The sequence below is a fragment of the Ambystoma mexicanum genome, chromosome 10, assembly GCF_040938575.1.
Source record: "Ambystoma mexicanum isolate Mex_15411 chromosome 10, UKY_AmexF1_1, whole genome shotgun sequence".
NCBI lineage: Eukaryota > Metazoa > Chordata > Amphibia > Caudata > Ambystomatidae > Ambystoma > Ambystoma mexicanum.
In genome coordinates this window covers 1,121,775,209-1,121,796,501 of record NC_090932.1, presented here as the reverse complement: position 1 = coordinate 1,121,796,501, position 21,293 = coordinate 1,121,775,209, and the positions used below count along the sequence as shown (strand labels likewise).

General features: G+C 42.0%; 1 protein-coding gene across 3 annotated transcripts in view; it reads left to right on the top strand.

Moving 5' to 3' along the window:
- Positions 1 to 21,293, top strand: part of LOC138493293 (coiled-coil domain-containing protein 150-like) — a 361,270-nt gene that overhangs the window by 247,341 nt on the left and 92,636 nt on the right. The window contains exon 10 of one of the 3 annotated variants that reach the window (XM_069620393.1): positions 2,947 to 3,102. The exons of the other annotated variants lie outside the window; for them this stretch is intronic. Coding sequence (XP_069476494.1) covers positions 2,947 to 3,009 — 63 coding nt within the window. The 3' untranslated portion in view covers positions 3,010 to 3,102. Of the gene's footprint in view, positions 1 to 2,946; positions 3,103 to 21,293 lie in introns of those variants that run through there. 3 annotated transcript variants of the gene reach the window in all.

The window sequence follows — 21,293 nt, the reverse complement described above, 5'->3', positions numbered from 1 at the left end:
ATGAAAGGCCCACGTGTAATACCTGCCTGAGCAGATATGGAGTCGGGTTCTGACATCTCACTGGGAGCTTTGGGTAAAATGTTAGAAGAAATGAGAGAGGAGCTGAAGCAGTCTAGGAGAGAGACATCAGAGTTACATGCCAAGGTCAAGGAGTTGAGTTTTCAGGTCAGACGAGAAGGAGGTGGCTGGGTCCTGAGGAGAGGTTGTAGCAGGGAAATGGATGGGTGGCTCATTAGCCATATCTTTAGTGACTTTGCCTTTGGCTCCTCAGGGGCATTTTGCCGGTGATCAACGAGAATTGAAGTCCTTTTTAATTCAATGTGAGTTGCATTTTTTGTGTAGACCGGAGTCATTTCCAAGTGAGACCTTGAAAGTGGCTTTTTTGATTTCTTACCTGTCTGGAGAGGCAGCATCTTGGTATGTGCCCTTAGTGGGTAGTGGAGTCAGTGAATTAGAGAATTGGGAACAGTTTAATGCGGAATTTAGTAAGATGTTCGACCGAAGAACCCTGACCCAAAGTGTGGACAGTGAACTTTTAGAATTGAAGCAGGGATGTCCAGAATTGTTGGTGTATATTACCCAGTTTAGAGCTCTTGTGCTGGAGAGTGGGTGGCCCAAAGAAAAGAGATCATCTTTGTTCTATAGGGGATTGCGTGAGGAGTTGAAAAATGCTTTAACATCAATAGTGGAAAGACCAGCTTCTTGTGAAGAGTTGATTACATTAGTGTTGAAGCTGGATGCTAGATTGTCTGAAAGACATTTAGAGTGGACGAGAGGTTTCTCTGAGGGAGGTCTTGGGTACGGAGTGAACGGCCAGGGTTGAATTAGTTTCTAAGTAAGTTAATGTTTCAGGGTGGGAGTGACAGTTTAGACCACCTTTAACCAAGGAGGAGAAGGAGAAAAGGCACAGGGAAAATCTTTGCTTGTATTTTGGGGACAGTGATCATTTTGTAGGGAATTGTCCTTGAGCTCCTCGAAGATGTCCGACTTCCTTGCGAAGAGGTCAAATGGTGGCCAATACCATCCAGACCTCTGTTCCTCATATCACTCTGAACATATCCTTGCATTGGAAGGGTGGTTTGCGATGTGGGGGTCCTTGTATGCTATATCCCGGTGCTACGGGCATCTTCATGGATATGACTTTGGCGATCTGTTAAGGTGTCCCTAAAATTGCTAAGGAGGTTCTGGAACAGGTTAGACCAGTGGATGAGACCCAATTAACTTCGGGGCTTATCACTCAGACAGCAGAGATGTTAGGACTAAAGATTGCAGAAGGACATTGGGAGGAAATCATTTTTGAGTTGATTGATGCTCCTCGGTTACAGATAATCCTTGAATTGCCCTGGCTAACCCTCCATAATCCTCTTATAGACTGGGCTAAGAGAACTGTCGAGTTCAAGTCTGAGTTTTGTCTAAAGAAGTGTTTTAGAGAAAGGGGAGAGGTTGGCCAGATGAAGTTAGAGAGTTTGGGAGAAACACTGACAGGAGGAGTTGGGGTGGAGTATGTGGCAGGGGCTATTGAGTGAGTGTTGCCTGAATGTTATCGAGATCTGGAAGATGTTTTTTGTGAGCAAGATGCCTGTGAGTTGCCCCCACATCACCCGTATGATTGCAAAATCGACTTGGAAGAAGGCATCGAGATTTCCTGTGGTAGAATCTTCTCATTAACGAGAAGGATAATGAACATTTGAAGCAGTATATTCAGGAGGACTTGGCTAGTGGGTTCATTCATCACTCGCAATCTCCCACGGCATCGACATTATTTTTTGTGCTGAAGAAGGATAAGACCTTGAGAACATGTATCGATTACAGAGCCCTTAATAAAATCACTGTGAAGAATCGATATCCACTACCATTGATAACTGTGATGCTGGATAGGATACAAGGCGCCAAGATATTTACCAAATTGGATTTTAGTGGGGCATATCACCTGGTACGGATACGAGAGGGCGATGAGTGGAAGACTGCGTTTCACACTCGTTTTGGCCTATTTGAATATCAGGTGATGCCCTTTGGACTTTGTAATGCTCCTGCAGCATTTCAATTTTTTATAAATGAGGTGCTGCGAGAATATCTCAATATTTTCCGTGATTGTCCATATTGTCGATATTTTGATTTTTTTGTGTCCATCCACTACGAAGAGTGCAGGCCGAATAAGAGTTTCAGGTAAACATACATGAGGTGCCTCACGTGATCACTTAGAAGACTTGCACAATAAGGGAACCAAATAGAAGTCCTTGAAATGCAATGCCTTTAGAGTTTGTAAGCAGATATAATATTCATTGCCACAGATTGAACTGTTTAAAAAAGTGGAATTTATTTTTAAACAAGGGAATGTTGTGATCGAAAATGTGTAAAGAAAAATAGAGGGGAAAAAAGTGCAATATCCTATTGTATTATAAACATTGTGGATGTATCTAAATGCACGAGAGGCTTGGAAAATCAAGTGCGTGCATACCCAACAGGAGTAAATAGAACAAGTACTCAATTTAAAAGATGTCCGCCACGGAAAGTAAAAGCCTGAAAGGGCTTTGGGCAAATACATGTCAGGTGTCTCATGTGACTATGCATGGCTCCCACACAGTAAATACTTGCACGATACGGCAACCAGCAAGGCTTTCCCCTACACTTGATGCAGATGACCAGACAAGCCAGGGAAGCTGAAGAGAAAAAATATATGGTAAGACTTTGTATAGGGAGCTGTAGACTAATGAATATAGGCCCACTGCTTTTTGAAGAGTCGTAAGACATCCCACTGTTTACATTTTCCCAGATTTACAATAGCAAGCTGGAATAACGACCAAGCCGTTCTCCTAGGAAACAAGTGAGAACACCATTATAACCCATATAGTTGTAATTAAATTGAACTGTAATAGTAATGCTGTGTGACAGGGTATGAAATATTATTAAGGACCCATTTGTATGTTTTGTCTGTTCCCTCTGTAGGTACTAACAAAGGGGAACATAAACAAAATAAAGAACGTGAGGCCCACAGCCAGGATGAGATGACGATCTGCATAGAAAAAGGAAAGTGAAAGTCTTTACTGGTCCTGAAGAAAGTGGGAATAAGCAATTTAACCCACTGAAACTGGTTGACCATTTATTTTGGGGACGTCTGAGTAATTTTTCACACACCCTGTTTTATTGCTTTTTTTATTCTACTGTTTGAGCAGATGAGAAGAGAGCATTAAAAGCAATAAAAACTCTCCTCTGGGCTCAAAGTTCTGCCCTTTTTTCCTATGGGTTCTCCAGATTTTGTAACCTTATATAGAGTAAATCTGCACTAATGTGTATATAAATGGCTAAATCTGAGGTAGGGTCAGTTCCCTCTTTTTGTCCTCTCACCCTAGATCCTAGATAAGCGGCCCACCAGCGCACCCTTTGGCTAATTTACATGTAGATGGACAGTTAGTGATGGTTGGAGGGAAGTGTGAGTTATATGCTATTCACTAGCTAATACAAATAGAAGAATAGTAATTTTGGACCGTTACTCTTTCTTTGTGTGAGACGACTGGGGGATTGGGTGCGGTCCGGCAGCGCATAAAGGTGCTTTTGTGTGAAGATAGTTTGTAATACCCAACCAGGTTTGTGCGGAGTACAAATACATTGGACTGGGTGAATGGTCTTCTTTGGCTCTTGGGGATATTCGAGCTTGATGAGTATCTTCTACAAAGCAGTTCCTGAGAATAAAGATGTCCCCTCTCTCCCTGTTATTCCCTTCTCCACCCCCCACATCTTCGCTTGAAAGTCTTTGGGGAAGTGGTGTTATTGGTGTTTACTATATTTAGAGAAGGGACAATTTAAAAATATTGTTGGATAAGATTAGCATGGGCACCTGTTTCTTTGGAAAATGTGATGTGTGGGGTTTTAATCTGTGGTATAATTTGGTGGGAGTCAGCTACATATCCGCTATATGTCAGTTGTCCGAATGGTTGCATACTTACAACTACGGATAAGTTGTATGCATTTGCACTTGGTGGCCTTTTGGAAACAGGACTCCAATTGTCAGTCCTTCCTGGTTCTAGTTGCTCTCGAGGTCCAGGAAGATCATTTTGGTGTGGTAGGAAGCCAACCTACTTTTAGGTGCTCCCTTTTTCTGGACATATGATCTAACAGCTGTTGGATTTAAGGGACTGCTTGTTTGATTTGGGTACAACAAGGTGAGTTGATAATGGATGATCAGTGGGGACGTACAGACAAGAGATTACACATCAATGTTCTGAAGTTGAATGCAATCTTTCTACCATTGAGACCCTTCTATCATTCCCTTTCAGTCATCCAGGGTTCTGTTTAGCAACCTCAATTCACCAGAATTCCAGGGATAGTGCAAATGACACCAAGAGTCAGAAGGCATCATAGAAAGTGGGACTATAACATTTGTCCATGAAGTGGCATGGCATTACATCACCCCCTAACAGAATCACAAGAGACATTGTAGGTGCTTAAAAAGCTACTTTTTGGAGTAGAGCAGTCCCTGCAGTGGTCTGTGGAAGTGGTCTGTTGTCTATGGTGAGATTTGGAAGCAGAGTTAACTTTAAAAAACATCCCCAAGTCTGCAGAGCGGAGTGGGGCAGAGTGGGGCAGTCCCGTCAGTCTGATTAGGCGAACGGCAGACGGCGTCTCTGAATGAGGCATCACTAGCTACTATTCAGTCTGAAGCCGCCGGGTGGTGAGTTAAAAGACCTGACCTACTAACATTTGATCTCGTTCCCCCTGACACTGCGCCACTGCTACTGCTACTTACATGTAGGGCTTTAATCAATCACTGACCCTTACTCATAAAATCAAATCTCAGTTTACATCAACTGATTCATTAAGCTTAATCAAATAAGCACCCAGAGAGTGTGAGGAGCCTGTTGGGCTAGTCCATTTGATCCTCAGTACCAACTGGCACTAGCATGCGAGGTAAATCAAAACGTTACCCGCTGCAGAGCACTGATGCACAACCAGTCGGAAACTCCACAGAACACAATGTGATGCATCAGGTAGACTCTCCTGGTACACAGAAACAGGGAAAGACATCTACGTTCTTCCCTCATCAGCCATCCAAGCTGTTCATCCAAGCAATTAAAGAAGGGTGCACGATTTCAGATAACACCTTAATAACAATAAATGACCCGCAATAAAACAAGGAAATTACGGGTAACTCAGAGTCAGACATTTGAGGTCAAGTTCTTACAGACGTGGAACATCAAGCGAATACCGCTATTTTCAACACCTGCGTGAGCCAGAAAAACGAAATACAGGCAATTGAAAGTCTGCGTGAACGACTGAGTGTGTCTCCTGGCCTATTCAGAACTCAAGAAACCCCCAATGAGGTGATTCCTGACACACTTAGATCGGACAGCCACGGAATAAATGATTCCACAACATCAAGAGACTGCAGCTCGCTGTCTTTCCAAGGACATGATTCAACTTGCAATGAATCAATGGAAGGCGGATCTACTTCTTTGGACACTCCAAACATAGTTCTGTGATCCTTTATTCATCTCTATGACACCGACAGAACACACGCAGGGTCATCACGAGTTTGACAGTAACCCTTAAATGAGGCAGTAACGCTATTACCGTCACATTTAAGGTTCTGACAAATCACGAGTTTGGCAGGATTTACCCCCAGCTATCTGCTGGGGGTAAATCTGCTGCAAAGTGGCCAATTTTCAGTGCAATTACCGCACAGTAATACCGCTGACTTGTCGTGCGAAAATTCCCCATTGGGCCCAATGGGGAATGGGGAATTCCTGTTCCGCCAAACCTGTGATCCGGTGCCGTTGGCGGTAGCACAATTAGCACAGGGGTATCCTGACAGGAATACCACCAGGATACCACCCAACTTGTGATGAGGCCCACAGTCTTTAAATGAGATTAAGTCACTTTGACCAAGGGACCACATTTATGTTTATCGATCCACAATGAGAGGCCTTCCAATCTCGACTCGAAGTTAGCCATCTATAAAAGACCAAGATACTACCGGTTTACCTGATAAGGAAAAAGGTGCGAAAGCTGTTAAAGACGGAAGCTCAATTGAGACTTCAATGTCAACAAAATCCCCCAGCAAACAAAAACTACCTGAAATTCAATCTAAGGAGGAAGCAAACAAAAATGTAACACAAACAAAAATTCTAAAACATGAAATGAGGGCATAAAACTTCCAACAAGGGGTCCCACAAGTTCCTGCAAATTATTTCGTTTGCAGGAAGAAATAGCAACGTAACAAAGAGCAGTGACACTAATTCAAGAGACATGGAGCCACATTACAAGGTTGGAGGTAGTGCAAAAATGTCCCGCAAATGGGCAATTACTGGGGTCTTCCAGCCCCGCCGGACCCAGTAATTGCCCTTTTGCGGGTGCCGGAATCGCGTGATCCCCATTCCCACTTGAGCCCCATTGGACTCAATGAGAATGGGGATGCCTGTAGCACCGGCACCATTCATAACGGTGCCTGTGCTACAGGCATGCTGTGCTTTCGGGTGCCTTTCATTCCGCCAGGTCAGACCTGGCGGAATGAAAGGCACCCGCAAGCACAACTCGGAGTTTGCCGGTCCGGATACAATGGTACCAGCAAGCTTACCGGTACCGTTGTATCCGGAACGGCAAGCTCATAATGAGGCCCATCATCTGTATTCGCAATGAAAGCCAAAGTGCTGACGACAAGAGTGACAAAAAGGAGAGCAGTACAAAAGCAGTATCATCAAGGCCCAAGCGGCCATCACTGCAAACATCGGTTCAAAACCCTGACACAGAGCTGACAGCGAGAAATCAAACAGGCAATAATCCTAAACGAGCAGGAACACTGCGAATGGAGGACCTGTGGCACTCTAAAGGAAGGAATAATGAAGAAACACTGAAAACTACAAATACAACAACTGCAAATATAAAAAGAAGTCTTACTCCACAGATGGACTTAAGAAAAAACAAACACCCATAAATGAACATTTGCTCTTACCGTGGCCCCCATATTCAGGAGAATGATCCAATTGACCCAGCTGCGCGGCCTATGAGAAAAAATCTGCAAATAGAAGAGAGTTCTGACAGCTTATTTCGAATGGAGACCATTTCCTAATCTTTGAATCCATACGCGATATTGATCATAATATCCCACTGAACAGAAGCAGACTGCTAGCGTTCCTTACCACAATTCAACAACTGAGCTCAAATTCATCAGCGAACATAAAATACATCCATATTTTTGATTATGAACATTTGGAGAAATGTGCAGTACATTTCAACAAAAAATGGTGGAAAAACTCATAATTGACCAACGGGAAGCCATCTTACTTCAAGGCTTTGAATGTTATTATGCACGTCAAGCAGAGAATAGAGGCACAGTCCAAGTTAAACCAAGGATCAAAGTAACATGCCATTTTGACTTGGACAGTAAGTGAGATGCTGCCCGGAATCAAGAGGCGTCGAATTGGGGTTGGCACTCTTCAATCTTGCCAGCCACAATCCGAAGCATACCAGGCTTTATTTAACACATGGCATATCCTAAGCTGGAATTCTCGAGGACACAACTCCTTTATGAATGGAGAAAATAATGTGATGTGGGAAAAATCTAACCTCATTCTTTTGCAGGAAACGCGGTTGAGGTCAACGCCAGTGTGGGATGGTTTTACTATTGTTTCCAAGTTTGTAAAAAAAGGTATTAGCGGTAGGCCAATGGGAGGGCTCGTAACTCCTGTAAAAGTATCAAAGGGACTAAGCCTAACTGAAATTGCAACCAACTCTGACGCCATATTGTTCACGAAGATCACAGACACAAGGAAAACTCCTTGTGATCAATGTTTACTTCAATCCAATGAGTGCCTCTCTTGTGGAGACTCTGAATGAGATTGAAGACATCATGGTCAGTTGGTCAACTGACAATCCACAAGCAGGCAACTGCGATAGCGGGAGACTTCAATAGTCAGTGCTTATTTAATGATTTTGACGGGGAAGAATTGGATGAGGGGAGGGGAGTAATGCCCATTGTGCACAAAGCAGGAAAAGTCAACAATGGAAAGATCTTGTCAAAATGTCTTTCTAGATGAGCCTTCACTCAAACTAATTTATGAATGGAGGGGCCCTGAAAGATTACACACACGAGGTCCAACACCTTTACAACTTCAATCATTGATTGCATCTTTGTCAAAATCTTTGAAGCAAAGGAAATCAGACCTCTAGAAATTGTTAAAACAAAAAAGCAGTCATCATGCAATCTTCCAAATAGCCCTGACAATTGAAGGTTTTGAGGAACAAAGACTACTAATGTCAGAGAAATCATAGGTAGTCTCCAACTCAGGAAATAGGTTCGCCCAATACTGTCTAAATTCAACAGATGTTAACTCTGGGCTGCTAGAGTGGTGGAATAACTTGACCAATGGTGAAAAACTATCACAAACTCTCCCAGAAAATGTTCTGAAATTATTGGTTAAACTCATGAAACTGAAAGAGAGAAAGTTGTTCAATGAATCGCACACTCCCTTTGACCCAGAAAGGTAGAATTATGATAGTGAGACCCAAACCCGAAAATGCATATTGCGCAAAGACGTAAGTAAATTGTGTAAACACACTGATATGAAGTGGGAGGAGAAAGACAAACATAAAAAGACCATAACACAATGATATAGGAATTGGTGTAAATTACACAAAATACAAAAATATATTGCTAGCAACCAGGAATTACTGTATAAGATCATGAAAAAAGATACACAAGCCATTTGGTGGGTACTGAACAACAAAAACAAGTCAAAGGTAGTTGACCAATTCACTGGCGTAAGCGAAGGGGAGTGGGTCGAGCACTTTTCGAGAAAATGCTGAAACCCACAGCAATGGCGCTCTAGTAGCGTATAGATCCAGCTCCCAATCTCAACCTCTTGCCTTTGATCGCTTTGATATCGAGTAGATAATCAGTAAGTTAAAGAACTCAAGAGCAAGTGGCCCAGATGGATTAATGTATGGGATATTCAAGGACAATCCCGTTCCCTGGGCAGACATTCTGTTTCATTTGTTCACGCATGTAATGCTAGACCACATCTGCTCCACTTCTTGGTCGAGATCTATACTTGTCCCAATTTTTAAAAAAGGCAATAGAGCAGAACCATCTTGCTACAGACTGAATTCCCTTCTCGATACCTCCTCAAAAGATTTTGCTAACTTAGTACTAAAGGAATTAACGTCATGGGCGAGCTAAATTCATTTACTTATCCCACTGTAGACCGGCTGCAGAAAGGGTGTAGGCACCATAATGAGTGGCCTAGCTTTAAAGGCTTGTCTGTCTGATGTAGGGTCATACTCTGGGCGTACCCTATATGTAGCAGCGATCGACTTATCATCAGCGTTTGATAATTTTGACATCTCTAGCATGTGGTTTAAACTGTTGAAATGGGGTATAGATCCTACTCTGTTAGCAATGATCCAACTGCTGTACTCCGACAACTCCACAAGAGTAAGATTAAACACATTAGGAGAACTATCCAGGGAAAATCCTGTTGAAAAAAGGAGTGCGTCAGTCAGGGGTGGGTGCTGGCCCCCACTCTATTCACCTTCTATCTGGATTACTTGTGGGAAGCCAGCAAGGAGTGGGAAGGGTTTGTGCCCACGTGGTCGGGACTAAAAATTAGGTGCATTGTATTTGCTGATGACATTTTGCTAATGGATTACACACCGGCCGGTCTACAACCGCAACTTGACGGGGTTGACAAATATCTGAAAGAAAACTCTCTGCAAATAAACACAGCAAAATCTAACGTAATGGTCAACAGTACTAAGAAGAAGTGCAGGGAGTATTTGTGGAAATTGAACAACGCCACAATACAGCAAGTCGATTCAATCCATTATCTAGGATACGACATTGCAGTTAAGAAACAAAGCGAAAAATAAATAGTCAGAATTGAGGAAAAGATCTCATCATGCTTGTCACTGCTGAAGATGATAAAAAGCAAACTGTGTGCATATTCCTTGGTTCCGCTAATAGAGTTCTATAGAGTGGAAGTCTCGCCTATTGTCGTCTACGGGTGCGAACTGATGAACATCTCAGGCAGGACGTTTTTTGATTTACTGGAGGGTAAAACCTTGAAAACAGGTGTTGGGGCTCCGAGTTTCAGTCCTGATAAGTGTAATCAGACTGAAATTGGATCTCACGTCCTGGTGGTCCCAGTACATCAGCAGGAGTTTATCCTTGATGCATACTTTGGAAAGAGCAGGCAAAAACTCTCTAGGGTTCTATCTAAATGCCTTACTATTGCAAAACATGAATCCATTTCTGAAAAAATTCAAAAATGATGCGATAACTTTACCACTATGACTGATTTAGATGGTTCAGAGTCGGAAATAGTGTTTAAGAATAAAATTAAAAGGTGGGACAGGTCAAACCTTTATGTGGGTAAGGAACTTGTTTACTTACCCTCAACTCACTTAAGAACTTATTGGTGAAATTTCCAGGCTCCAAATATCGTGATTGGTATTTAAAATTCCGGCTGAATTGTCTCCCTACGCTAGAGGTTTTGGGCCCCAAGGTGGGAGTCCCACGAGAGCTGCGAACATGTAGAATGTGTGAGTCAAACTCTACTGAGTCTTTATTTCATCTAGTGATGTTGTACCCCGCATTTTCAAACCACAGGATACGCCATTTTGAACGGTTCATTCACTCAACGTCTGCAGTGTTGACCTACAATTTATGGCACAGGTTTTTGATGACCTCCCAACTGTCATTCTTGATAGCTCTAGTAAAAATGGTATTTGACATCTTTGCGGAAATTAACAGAGCAAGGAATCCTAGACCTAATCAAAGTATGTAAATTGTGTTGGGTGAACACGGACAACAATTGTGGATCAGCATTACAAGTATCAAGATAGTGTCCTAACAAGAAGTTCTTTTTCCTCTGTTTTGCGTTTTTCATTTTGTTCCTTCTTTGATGTTAAACTGATGTACAAATTATTTATATAGTGCGATAATAAGTGTAAATGACTTTATATGTTTTTATGAAATTTGCGAAAATGTTTAACGTTTGTGTATAAAATTTGTGTAAATGTTAAATGTGTACAAAGAACACAAAACAAAAAAATTAAAAAGCTACATTAAGCATGAGTATTAATAAAATAACAAATGACCACTAAAGCAGACAAAAAGATATTGTAGTACCAACCATATTTTAACCAGGATGCTGCATTGATATGTGTGCAGTTGTAATATGCTAGGGCAGAGGGTTACGCAGTGTTTGGCTCTCTAGATATTTTGGAACATCAGCCCTGGCCTGCAGGTGAGGGATCATGGGAGTTGTAGTCTAAAACATATCTTGAGAGCCACTGGTTAAGGCACCCAGGTTCAGCATACCATATTCCAGGAACTATCCCCTCAAATGCCAGTCAAAACGTATATCACTTGTTACTGACGTCATATGCCAGTTGTAGCCTAGCACGCTAGATATAGTAAACATACATAAGGTACTGCCACATATGCAAATGTGCTGCCAAAGTTCTTGTAGATTCTTATATTCTGGTACACCATGTTATGCTATTTATAGTCACACACGCCAGGTTTTGTCTTCATATGTAAGGTACAACTTCACACGGTCAGGTGTTGCTATTGTATGCCAGTAAATCCCATGTTCCCTGTATAGGCCTCATTATGAGTTTGGTGGTAATTCTGTTGCATTACCGACAAACTTGTTTACTCTTACCACCAGTCAGTCCTGCAGTTCTTTCCCAGGATTATGAGTTGTGGTAAGGCACTGTTAATTCCCGTTTTTGCAGTATCGGGATTTCAGCAGATTTACAGCGAGTGGTCATTCTGGCATGGTAAAGCAAGTATTTTTTTATTTACCTCCAGCAAAATGATCTAGGGAAATAATTTACTTCACTCCACTCTCATAATTCTGTGGTGCAGTAAAATGGCCAATATTTCCGATACCACCAAAAAAAGTGGTGGTAAAGGGGTTACCAGCAAAAATGGACTGCACTGCTGAGCTCTTAATGAGGCACGTCATATGAAAGGTACAGCCTCACATGTCCAAGGTTTGAATATATAAAATGCAAACACATGAAAATGCATGTACAGCTGCAAATTCCTGAAAAGTGCAAAACAAAGTTTAAAAGATTTGAAAACCATTCTCCAATGAGTGAGTGAGGAAATCTGTTTGTACAGGAAATTGCAATTTGAGTTTTCCGTGGGTGTTTTTAATTAAGCATCATATCCTGACAAGTATGTGGGTCAATTGATTCAAAACATTAAATGTTGCATTAGGTAAGCACAAACTCTAATCCAAATGTGTGAGATTTAGAGCCCCAGACTCAAAAAAGTTAAATCAAAGTTAACCAAACATTCCATGACAAGTATGATTGCATGACGAGTTTCTGAAAACAGTATGATGAAGTGAAAGCACCGCCCCCATTGCTAGATTGGAAGCGTCCGCTTCCACAAAGAAAGGTTTAGAAACATCTGGATGTATCAAAATTGGACTGGTTGTACATTTCTTCTTTAATTCTTGAAAGCCTTTTTCAGCTTCAAGGTCCCATTCAAATTTTACTCCCTTTTTTAGCAGTCTGGTTATAGGAGCAACTAGTCGTGAAAATCCTTCTATAAATCTTCTATAGAAATTTGCAAAGCCTAAGAAACTCTGTATATCTTTTACCTTTGTGGGGGCAGGCCACTCCTGAACTGCTTGTATCTTCTTAGGATTCATTTCCAAACCTTTTGGCGAAACTATAAAACCCAAGAATTCCACTGAATCTGCATGAAATTGGCTTTTTTCCAACTTGGCAAACAAATGATTGTCACGTAGTTTTTGCAAAACCAGACGAACATGTCTCTGATGTTGATCCAAATCAGAAGAAAAAATCAAAATGTCGTCTATATAGACTACTACAAAAATATCCAAAAATTCTCTAAAAACATTGTCAATAAAATATTGGAAAGCCGCTGGAGCATTGCATAGTCCGAATGGCATCACCTGATATTCATATAGTCCGAACCTGGTCTGAAACGCTGTTTTCCATTCATCTCCTTCTTGCACACGCACTAGATGGTAAGCTCCCCTCAAATCTAATTTAGTAAAAATGGTGGCTCCCTGAAATTGATTAAGCATTTCTGAGATGAGAGGAAGAGGATACCGGTTCTTAACTGTGACCCTATTAACTGCTCGATAATCTATGCACGTTCGGAGGGTTCCATCTGGTTTAGGTACAAAAAATAAAGGTGACGCTGCAGGAGAATGAGAATGACGAATAAAACCTTTGGCCAAATTCTCAGTTAAATATTCTTTTAGATAGTCATTTTCTTTCTCTGTGAGAGCATATACTCTGCTACTAGGCAAAATTGCTCCTGGCTCTAACTCAATTTTACAATCGAAGGTTCTATGAGGTGGTAATTCTCCTGCTACTTTCGCATCAAATACATCCCAAAAATCTTGATAACATTGTGGAAGTTGTCCAACAACTGCTCCAACATCGTGACCTCCAACTCCAAACTCAGCCAAGAAACAAGACGCTGAATTTATTTGTTTAACTTCTCCCTCAATAGGCCTTCCTGAGAAACAATTCTCTTGACAGAAATCAGATTGCATATCAATTGTCCTAGCACTCCAATCAATCAAAGGATTGTGCAGAGTAAGCCAAGGCATCCCCAAAATCATCTTTAACAAAGGGGCATCAATCAACTCAAAAGATATCCTCTCACTGTGACCCCCTGTTAACTCCAGAATCAAAAAACTATTTCTGTGAGTAATTGGACCTCAAGAAAGAGAAGTCCCATCAACTGCTCTAACTTGCTCCACAACCTCCTTCTGAATAATAGGGATTCCCAAAGATTTAGCAAGACCCCAATCCATGAAGTTCCCAGTGGCTCCTGAATCTACCATAACTGGACCCTTTCCCTTAAACTCTGTCTCCAAAAACAAGGATACATCCATTGTGATATGAGGAACAGCAGTCTGCACGGTGTTGGCAATCTGCTGCACCTTGCCTGTTGAAGTAGAATTTATTTTTGGTGTGAAAGGACAATTTCCTAAAAAATGTCCACTTCTTCCACAGTATAAACACAGATGATTTTCTCTTCTCCTCGCCCTTTCTTCTTTAGTTAAAGGACCCCGGGCCCTTGAAGGTGAATCATTGCTTTTCATCTTCATATCCACTTTAGGTTTATCCACTTTGACTAGAGACTTAAAATCACTCTGACTATGACGCCGTTCCGCTCTTCTTTCACTCAAGCGAAAATCTAATTGAATAACTAAATCTATTAAAGCATCACAAGTAGAGGGCCGATCTACAATTCCTGATAAAGCATCCTTTAACTCATCTCTAAGACCTCGATAAAACAACGAGGCCTGTCTATCCTCGGGCCACCTGCTTTCTAAAACCAGAGACTTAAATTGAGTAATGTTAGCAACTAATTCTTTATTGCCTTGTTTCAATTCTAAAAGCTCCCCATCCACCTCCAAAGATATCTGCCTTCTGTCAAACATTTTTCTGAAAGTTTCCAGGAAACTAGAATAATTTCTCAAAACTTCACTCCTTTGAGTCACCAACAACCCCGCCCAAGCAGAAGCCCTCCCCCGAGAGATAAGACAACATGAAAGTTACCTTGGAAGCATCTGTAGGAAAAATCTCAGGCCTACTCATGAAATGTAACTCACATTGAGTTAAGAACACCCTAAACCTCTTAGAGTCTCCTTGATAACGTTCAGGGGGCCCCAAGGGAACCGGCATTACTAAACTTCTAACTCCTTCACTAGCATGTGAGGGCCGTAATAAATGTGATAACCGGTCACCTTCCTCCCTTACAAACACAGGTGGAGAACCTGAACCCCCAGCCATCTCATCCTCCCTCCTTGCTCCCATCTGCTGAATTTGTGCCACTTTTCCATTTAAATCATCCACCTTTTGACTAAGTGAAGCATTCTCACTACGAGAAATCTTTAACTCTTCCCGTAACTCCCGGATCAAAGATCCTAAAGCCTCCATTGAGGTCTCGTCGGGGTTCATGACAGCTCAGGCGGACTAAGGTTAAAGACCTTTCATTCTGTCAGGCTGAGAGTTATCCTGTGTCCGCGGAAGCTGCTGAACCCCCGACAATCCCCCTGAAGTGTAATCCTCAGAACCCGATAATTCTCGGCTCTGTTAACTACAACCCAAAGGGAAAGGGGGAAGTGGATAACATAAGAAACACCAGGCTGGCGACGTTCTGACTAGCTGATGCGGAACCTGCAGTGAATACATAAGAACATACAGAATCTTCAAATTACTTTACTACCTTTAAATTATGAAAACTTTATATCCTTAACTAAAATGTAAAGAATCATACCTGGTTCTTCTCTTTTAAGATCTTAGAGAAGATTGGAGTAATAGCTGATAAAATCTTTCTACCTTTATTGTGGCTTTGAAAGTCTTGAAAATAACAGCAACTCCTTTGATTATTGAACTCTTAATAACCTTGACTCTTGCCTTATAAACTGTTGAATGTTCCATTTAAGAAGACTTAGATGAATCCTGTTCTTTCTTCTTAATAAATAGAGTTCATAGTCTCTTGAAGAACTTGCAAACTTTTCCAAAGTCCGTTGAAACCTTTTCGCGCACACGCGCAAAAATGTACCCGCGCAAAACACGTGTTGAAGAAAACATGCGCTGGAGAAAAAACACGCGCTGAGGAACACACGCGCTAAGAAAACACACGCTGAAAAAATCACGTAGCAGTCTTTTCTTACTGTTGCGTACATGCGCTTTAAACACCCGCGCTATGAACACATGCGCTATACAAATCACGTAGCTGTCTTTTCTCGCACTTGCGTGCTCGCGTTAATGACTACACGCGCAATGAACACACGCGTTTTGAACACTCGCGCTGGAACACACGCGCTATACAAATCACGTAGCTGTCTTTTCTCGCACTTGCGTGCTCGCGCTATGACTACACGTGCAATGAACAAGCGCGCTTTGAACACTCGCGCTGGAACACACGCGCATTAGTGTTTTGGAAGATTCAGGGAATCCTGGAGTGGAAGAATGTTTGTTGCTGGTGAAGAATAATTTGGATAACGCAAAAAGGGTACTCGGAGAAGGCAAATTGAGATATAAAAGGTGTGCGGATGTGAAAAGGAAAGCTGGTCCTAAGTATGAGGTAGGGAACTTAGTGTGGCTTTCTACCAGACATTTAAGAATTAAGCGGAAGAATAAATTTAGTCCTCGATTTGTAGGTCCATTTGAGGTTGAAAAAATCATAAATCCAGTGGCAGTACGATTAAAGTTACCCAAGCAGTTGAAAGTACACCCCACTTTCCATGTTAGTCTTTTGAAACCCGTTAGTCCAGGCACCAGGTTTAGAACTCATCCCCCTCCTGTGATTATGTAGGATTCTTCAGAGGAGTTTGTAGTTAATAAAATTTTGGATTCTAGGAAAGTGAGGGGAAGGTTGCAATATTTGATTGACTGGGAGGGATATGGACCTGAGGAACGTACCTGGGAAGATTCCTCTGATGTACATGCTCCTAGGTTAGTTGCTAAGTTTCATGCTAAAAATACACATAAGATTGGCCCAGGGACTGGGCATTAGAAGGGGGGTACTGTCAGGTTTCCTTAATTACTGTCATCAGGTTTCCTTTAATTACTGTTAGGTTCCCTTTAATTATTTCCCTTTATTTCTGTGTGGGTTTGGCCTTGACCTTTCTATACAGATTCCTGGCTCTGGCCCAAGGCAAGATGGAGTTTTACAATAGAAGCCGTGATTGGCTAGAGAGAACTGCAGGACAACAATGAACGTTCTAAACTGTCACTCTCTGCCTTTCATCGCCGTAACCCCAGCTTAGAGGACGTGTCTGTAGCTGCTCCTGCTGAAGTCTTGGGCCTAGTGGATTTGAACTTTCAAATCCTGGCAGTCGAGCGGCTACTTATGCGGGGTTGTTCAGGAGAAGAATTCAGGTTCGCAGGAGAGTTTCTGGAAGTTCTTTTGGAGAAGAAAACATTCTTAAGCTAAGTGACTTTATTTGGATATGTAAATCTTTGCTCAGATTCATTAGAAACTTTAGGAGATTGTAAATGAAAATTCAAAAGAAGAACAGATGTTACTCTGTTTATAGTTCAACGTTTAATTTTTAAACGCGCGCGAGCAATGTTAGACTGTTACATGTGATCAAAGACTGCTACGTGAAAACTACAGCGTGTGAATTCATTGCGCGTGTACGAGTGCGCGAGAAAAGACTGCTACGTGATTTCTATAGCGCGTGTGTTCCAGCGCGAGTGTTCAAAGCACGTGTGTTCATTGCGCGTGTAGTAATAGCGCGAGTACGTGTGCGCAAGAAAAGACTGCTACGTGATTGCTAAAGCGCGTGTGTTCGAGCGCGAGTGTTCAAAGCGCGTGTGTTCATTGCGCGTGTAATCATTAACGCGAGCATGCGAGTGCGAGAAAAGACAGCTACGTGATTTCTATAGCGCATGTGTTCATAGCGCGGGTGTTTAAAGTGCATGTACACGAGAGTAAGAAAAGACTGCTATGTGATTTTTTTCAGCGCGTGTTTTCTTAGCACGTGTGTTCTTCAGCGCGTGTTTTTTCTACGGCGCGTGTTTTCTTCAACGCGTATTTTGTGCGGGTACATTTTTGCTCGTGTGCGCGAAAAGGTTTCAACGGACTTTGGGAAAGTTTGCAAGTTCTTCAAGAGACTATGAACTCTATTTATTAAGAAGAAAGAACAGGATTCATCTAAGTCTTCTTAACTGGAACATTTAACAGTTTATAAGGCAAGAGTCAAGGTACTTAAGAGTTCAATAATCAAAGGAGTTGCTGTTATTTTCAAGACTTTCAAAGCCACAAGAGAGGTAGAAAGATTTTATCAGCTATTACTCCAATCTTCTCTAAAATCTTAAAAGAGAAGAACCAGGTATGATTCTTTACATTTTAGTTAAGGATATAAAGTTTTCATAATTTAAAGGTAGTAAAGTAATTTGAGGATTCTGTATGTTCTTATGTATTCACTGCAGGTTCCGCATCAGCTAGTCAGAACGTCGCCAGCCTGGTGTTTCTTACGTTATCCACTTCCCCCTTTCCCTTTGGGGTGTAGTTAACAGAGCCGAGAATTATCGGGTTCTGAGGATTACACTTCAGGAGGATTGTCAGGGGTTCAGCAGCTTCCGCGGACAGAGGATAACTCTCAGCCTGACAAACATGTACATTTTACTTACCTATTGGCATTGAGTTAAAAGATATTAATCTGCTGAACCGTAGTCATTCTTGCTGTCGCTTTATGGTGGCTCCATGTTGATCTAGCACATGGGTCTACAACCTGTGGCCGTACAGATATTTTGTACCACAGTTCAAAAGAGCCACTCACCATTGACTGTACTGGCTAGTGATGATGGGAGTTGTAGTCTAAAACATCTAGAGAGCCAAAGGTTGCAGACCCCGGGTCTAGCAAATATGGATAGTCAGATATTCTGCATCTTTCGACATTTCCTCTAGGGCCTTTATTTTACAATCTGTCTCTCAGCAGGGCATGAAGGTCCTCTAGCCGCCACTTAAATCCCTTCCGTTAGCCGCCCGAATTTGAGTACCCACTATATGTTATGTTATGTTATATTATGTTATGTTATGTTATGTTATGTTATGTTATGTTATGTTACTATGGGTAATTGTCAGGCTGAGAGGTCCTGTGTCCGCGGAAGCTGCTGAACCCCCGACAATCCCCCTGAAATGTAATTCCCAGAACTAGATATTAATTCAGCTCTGCAAACTACACCCCAAAGGGAAAAGGGGAAGTGGATAACATAACAACACCAGGCTGACTGCGTCAAGGCTAACCAAAACTGAACCTGCAGAGGATACAAGAAAAGCAGATACAAATCCTTTTATTACTTACTTAACCTTTAGAGTTGGAAAGACTTTAAATCCTTAACTAATAAATAAGAATCATACCTGGTTCTTCTCTTTAAATTTCTTAGAGAAGCTTGTAAAGAAGCTGAAAATCTCTCTTACTTGAGTCTCTTGAAATTCACAGCAACTTCTTATTTTGGGCAAACCTGGAAAGTTTTGCTCTTTGGCTTTTTCCAAAGTTAACTAATTGTCCAGTTAAATTGTCTTCAATATTTTCTTTCTTTATCTTTCAAACTTTTCTTAGTTTCCAAAACCTTTTTACAATTCAATAGAGTTTGAGAATTCTTGAACAAACACGTGCAAAAGCACACGCGCAGATGATCTCAATGCTGAAGATTCGCACATTGAAAACTTCCTGCGGTGAAGAACACGCGCACTGTAAGAAAAGTCCACACGCAGAAAACACACGCGCTTATAAACACATGCGAAGCAGAATTCACGCGCAAACGGATTCTCGTGCAGAAAACACACGTGCTAGTATTCACACGCGCTGTTGAACTCCCACGCCTATTCACACGCGCCTTATAACCCTCGTGCCAAAGAGTTCACACGCGGACTGAATCTCGCGTAAGAAAGCACACGCGCTGGAAATCACACGCGCTATTGAGTTCTCGCGTAGAAGCACACGCACTGGAAATCTTACGCGCTATTGAGTTCTCCGTAGAAGCACACGCGCTTGAAATCAAACGTGCAACAGAGTTCACATGCGGTCAGATTCTCGCGTTAAAAAGAACGCGCGCTGGTAATCACACGCGCAATTGAGTTCTCGCGCAGAAGCACACGCGCTAGAAAACACATGCGCAATAGAGTTCTCGCGCAGAAGCACACGCACTAGAAAACACACGCGCAATAGACTTCTCGCGCAGAAGCACACGCGCTAGAAAACACACGCGCAATAGAGTTCTCACGCGGCGAACAGATTCTCGCGCTAGGAAGCACACGCGCTGGAACTCAAACGCGCAGTTGAATTCTCTCGCCAGGAAGCACACGCGCTGAAACTCACACGCGCAATTGAATTCTCGCACCGAAACAACGCGCACTCAAACAGTTCAAAATATTAATTCAAAGAAAACATTTTACGAGTTCTCACTTAAATGTCTTTGAGATAAACAGAGCGGCAGTCTAACAATCTCTAAACAAAGTCACTTATCTCCAGAACGATTTCCTAAAGATCTTCAGTTTCCTGTCTTCAAATCGCATTCCTGACAGCTGAGAACTTCCCCTGAAACCCCCAAGAAAGTAGCCGCTCAACTGCTAGCGCCTGAAGGATAAAATCCACCAGGCCCAAGTCTAAAGCAGGAGCAGCCACTACACACGTCCTCTCAGCTGGGGCTTAGATGATGAAAGGCAAAGAGTGACAGTTTAGAATGTTCATTGTTGTTCTGCAGTGTTTTCTAACCAATCAGAGCTGTCACTGTGAAAATCCATTTTGCCTTGGGTCAGAACCAGGATTCTGAATCAGGAAGTTAAGGTCAAACCAACTACAATAGAAAACTTCCCACCCACACAAGGCTAATCTAAAAAATGATAATAAAAGAGAAATAAAGGGAAAGAAACTTGAATAAGGGAAAATAGCCTGAATAGGGGAAGGAAACCTGACAGTACCCCCTCCTAATGCCCAGTCCCTGGGCCTACCTTATGTGGATTTTTAGCATGAAACTTAGCAACTAAACTGGGAGCATGTACATCAACTGAATCTTCCCAAGATCGTTCTTCAGGTCCATATCCTTCCCAATCAATTAAATACTGCAACCTTCCCCTCACCCTCCTGGAATCCAAAATTTGTTTAACCACAAATTCCTCAGATGAATCCTCCAAAATCACAGGGGAAGGTGGTGTTCTAAATCTAGTTCCTGAACAAACTGGTTTTAAAAGGCTAACATGGAAAGTAGGATGTACCTTCAAATGCTTGGGTAATTTTAACCGTACTGCCACAGGGTTGATGATTCTCTCTACCTCAAATGGGCCTACAAATCGTGGACTGAATTTATTCTTCCCCTTAATTTTAGGTACCGGGTAGAAAGCCAAACTAAGTCTCCCACCTTATATTCAGGACCAGCCTTCCTTCTCAAATCAGCACACCTTTTATATTTCAACTTGTTTTCTCCCAGCACCTTGCTCTATCCAAGTTATTCTTCATTACCAGCAAACGATCTTCCACTCTAGGATTCCCGGAATCCTCCAACACCTCAAAACTCAGAAAGCGAGGATGAAACCCAAGACCCAAAAAGAAAGGGGACATAGAAGTAGCATCTTTATCACAATTGTTGTAAGAGAATTCTGCCAACCATACCAAATCCACCCATTCCTCTCCAGCTTGTAAATAACACCTTAAAAATTTCTCAAATTCCTGATTTACTCTCTACACTTGTCCATTAGTCTCCGGATGGTACCTAGAACTTAAACTAACGTCTACCCCAAGTTTCCTACAGAAGGCCCTCCAAAACTTTGAAATAAATTG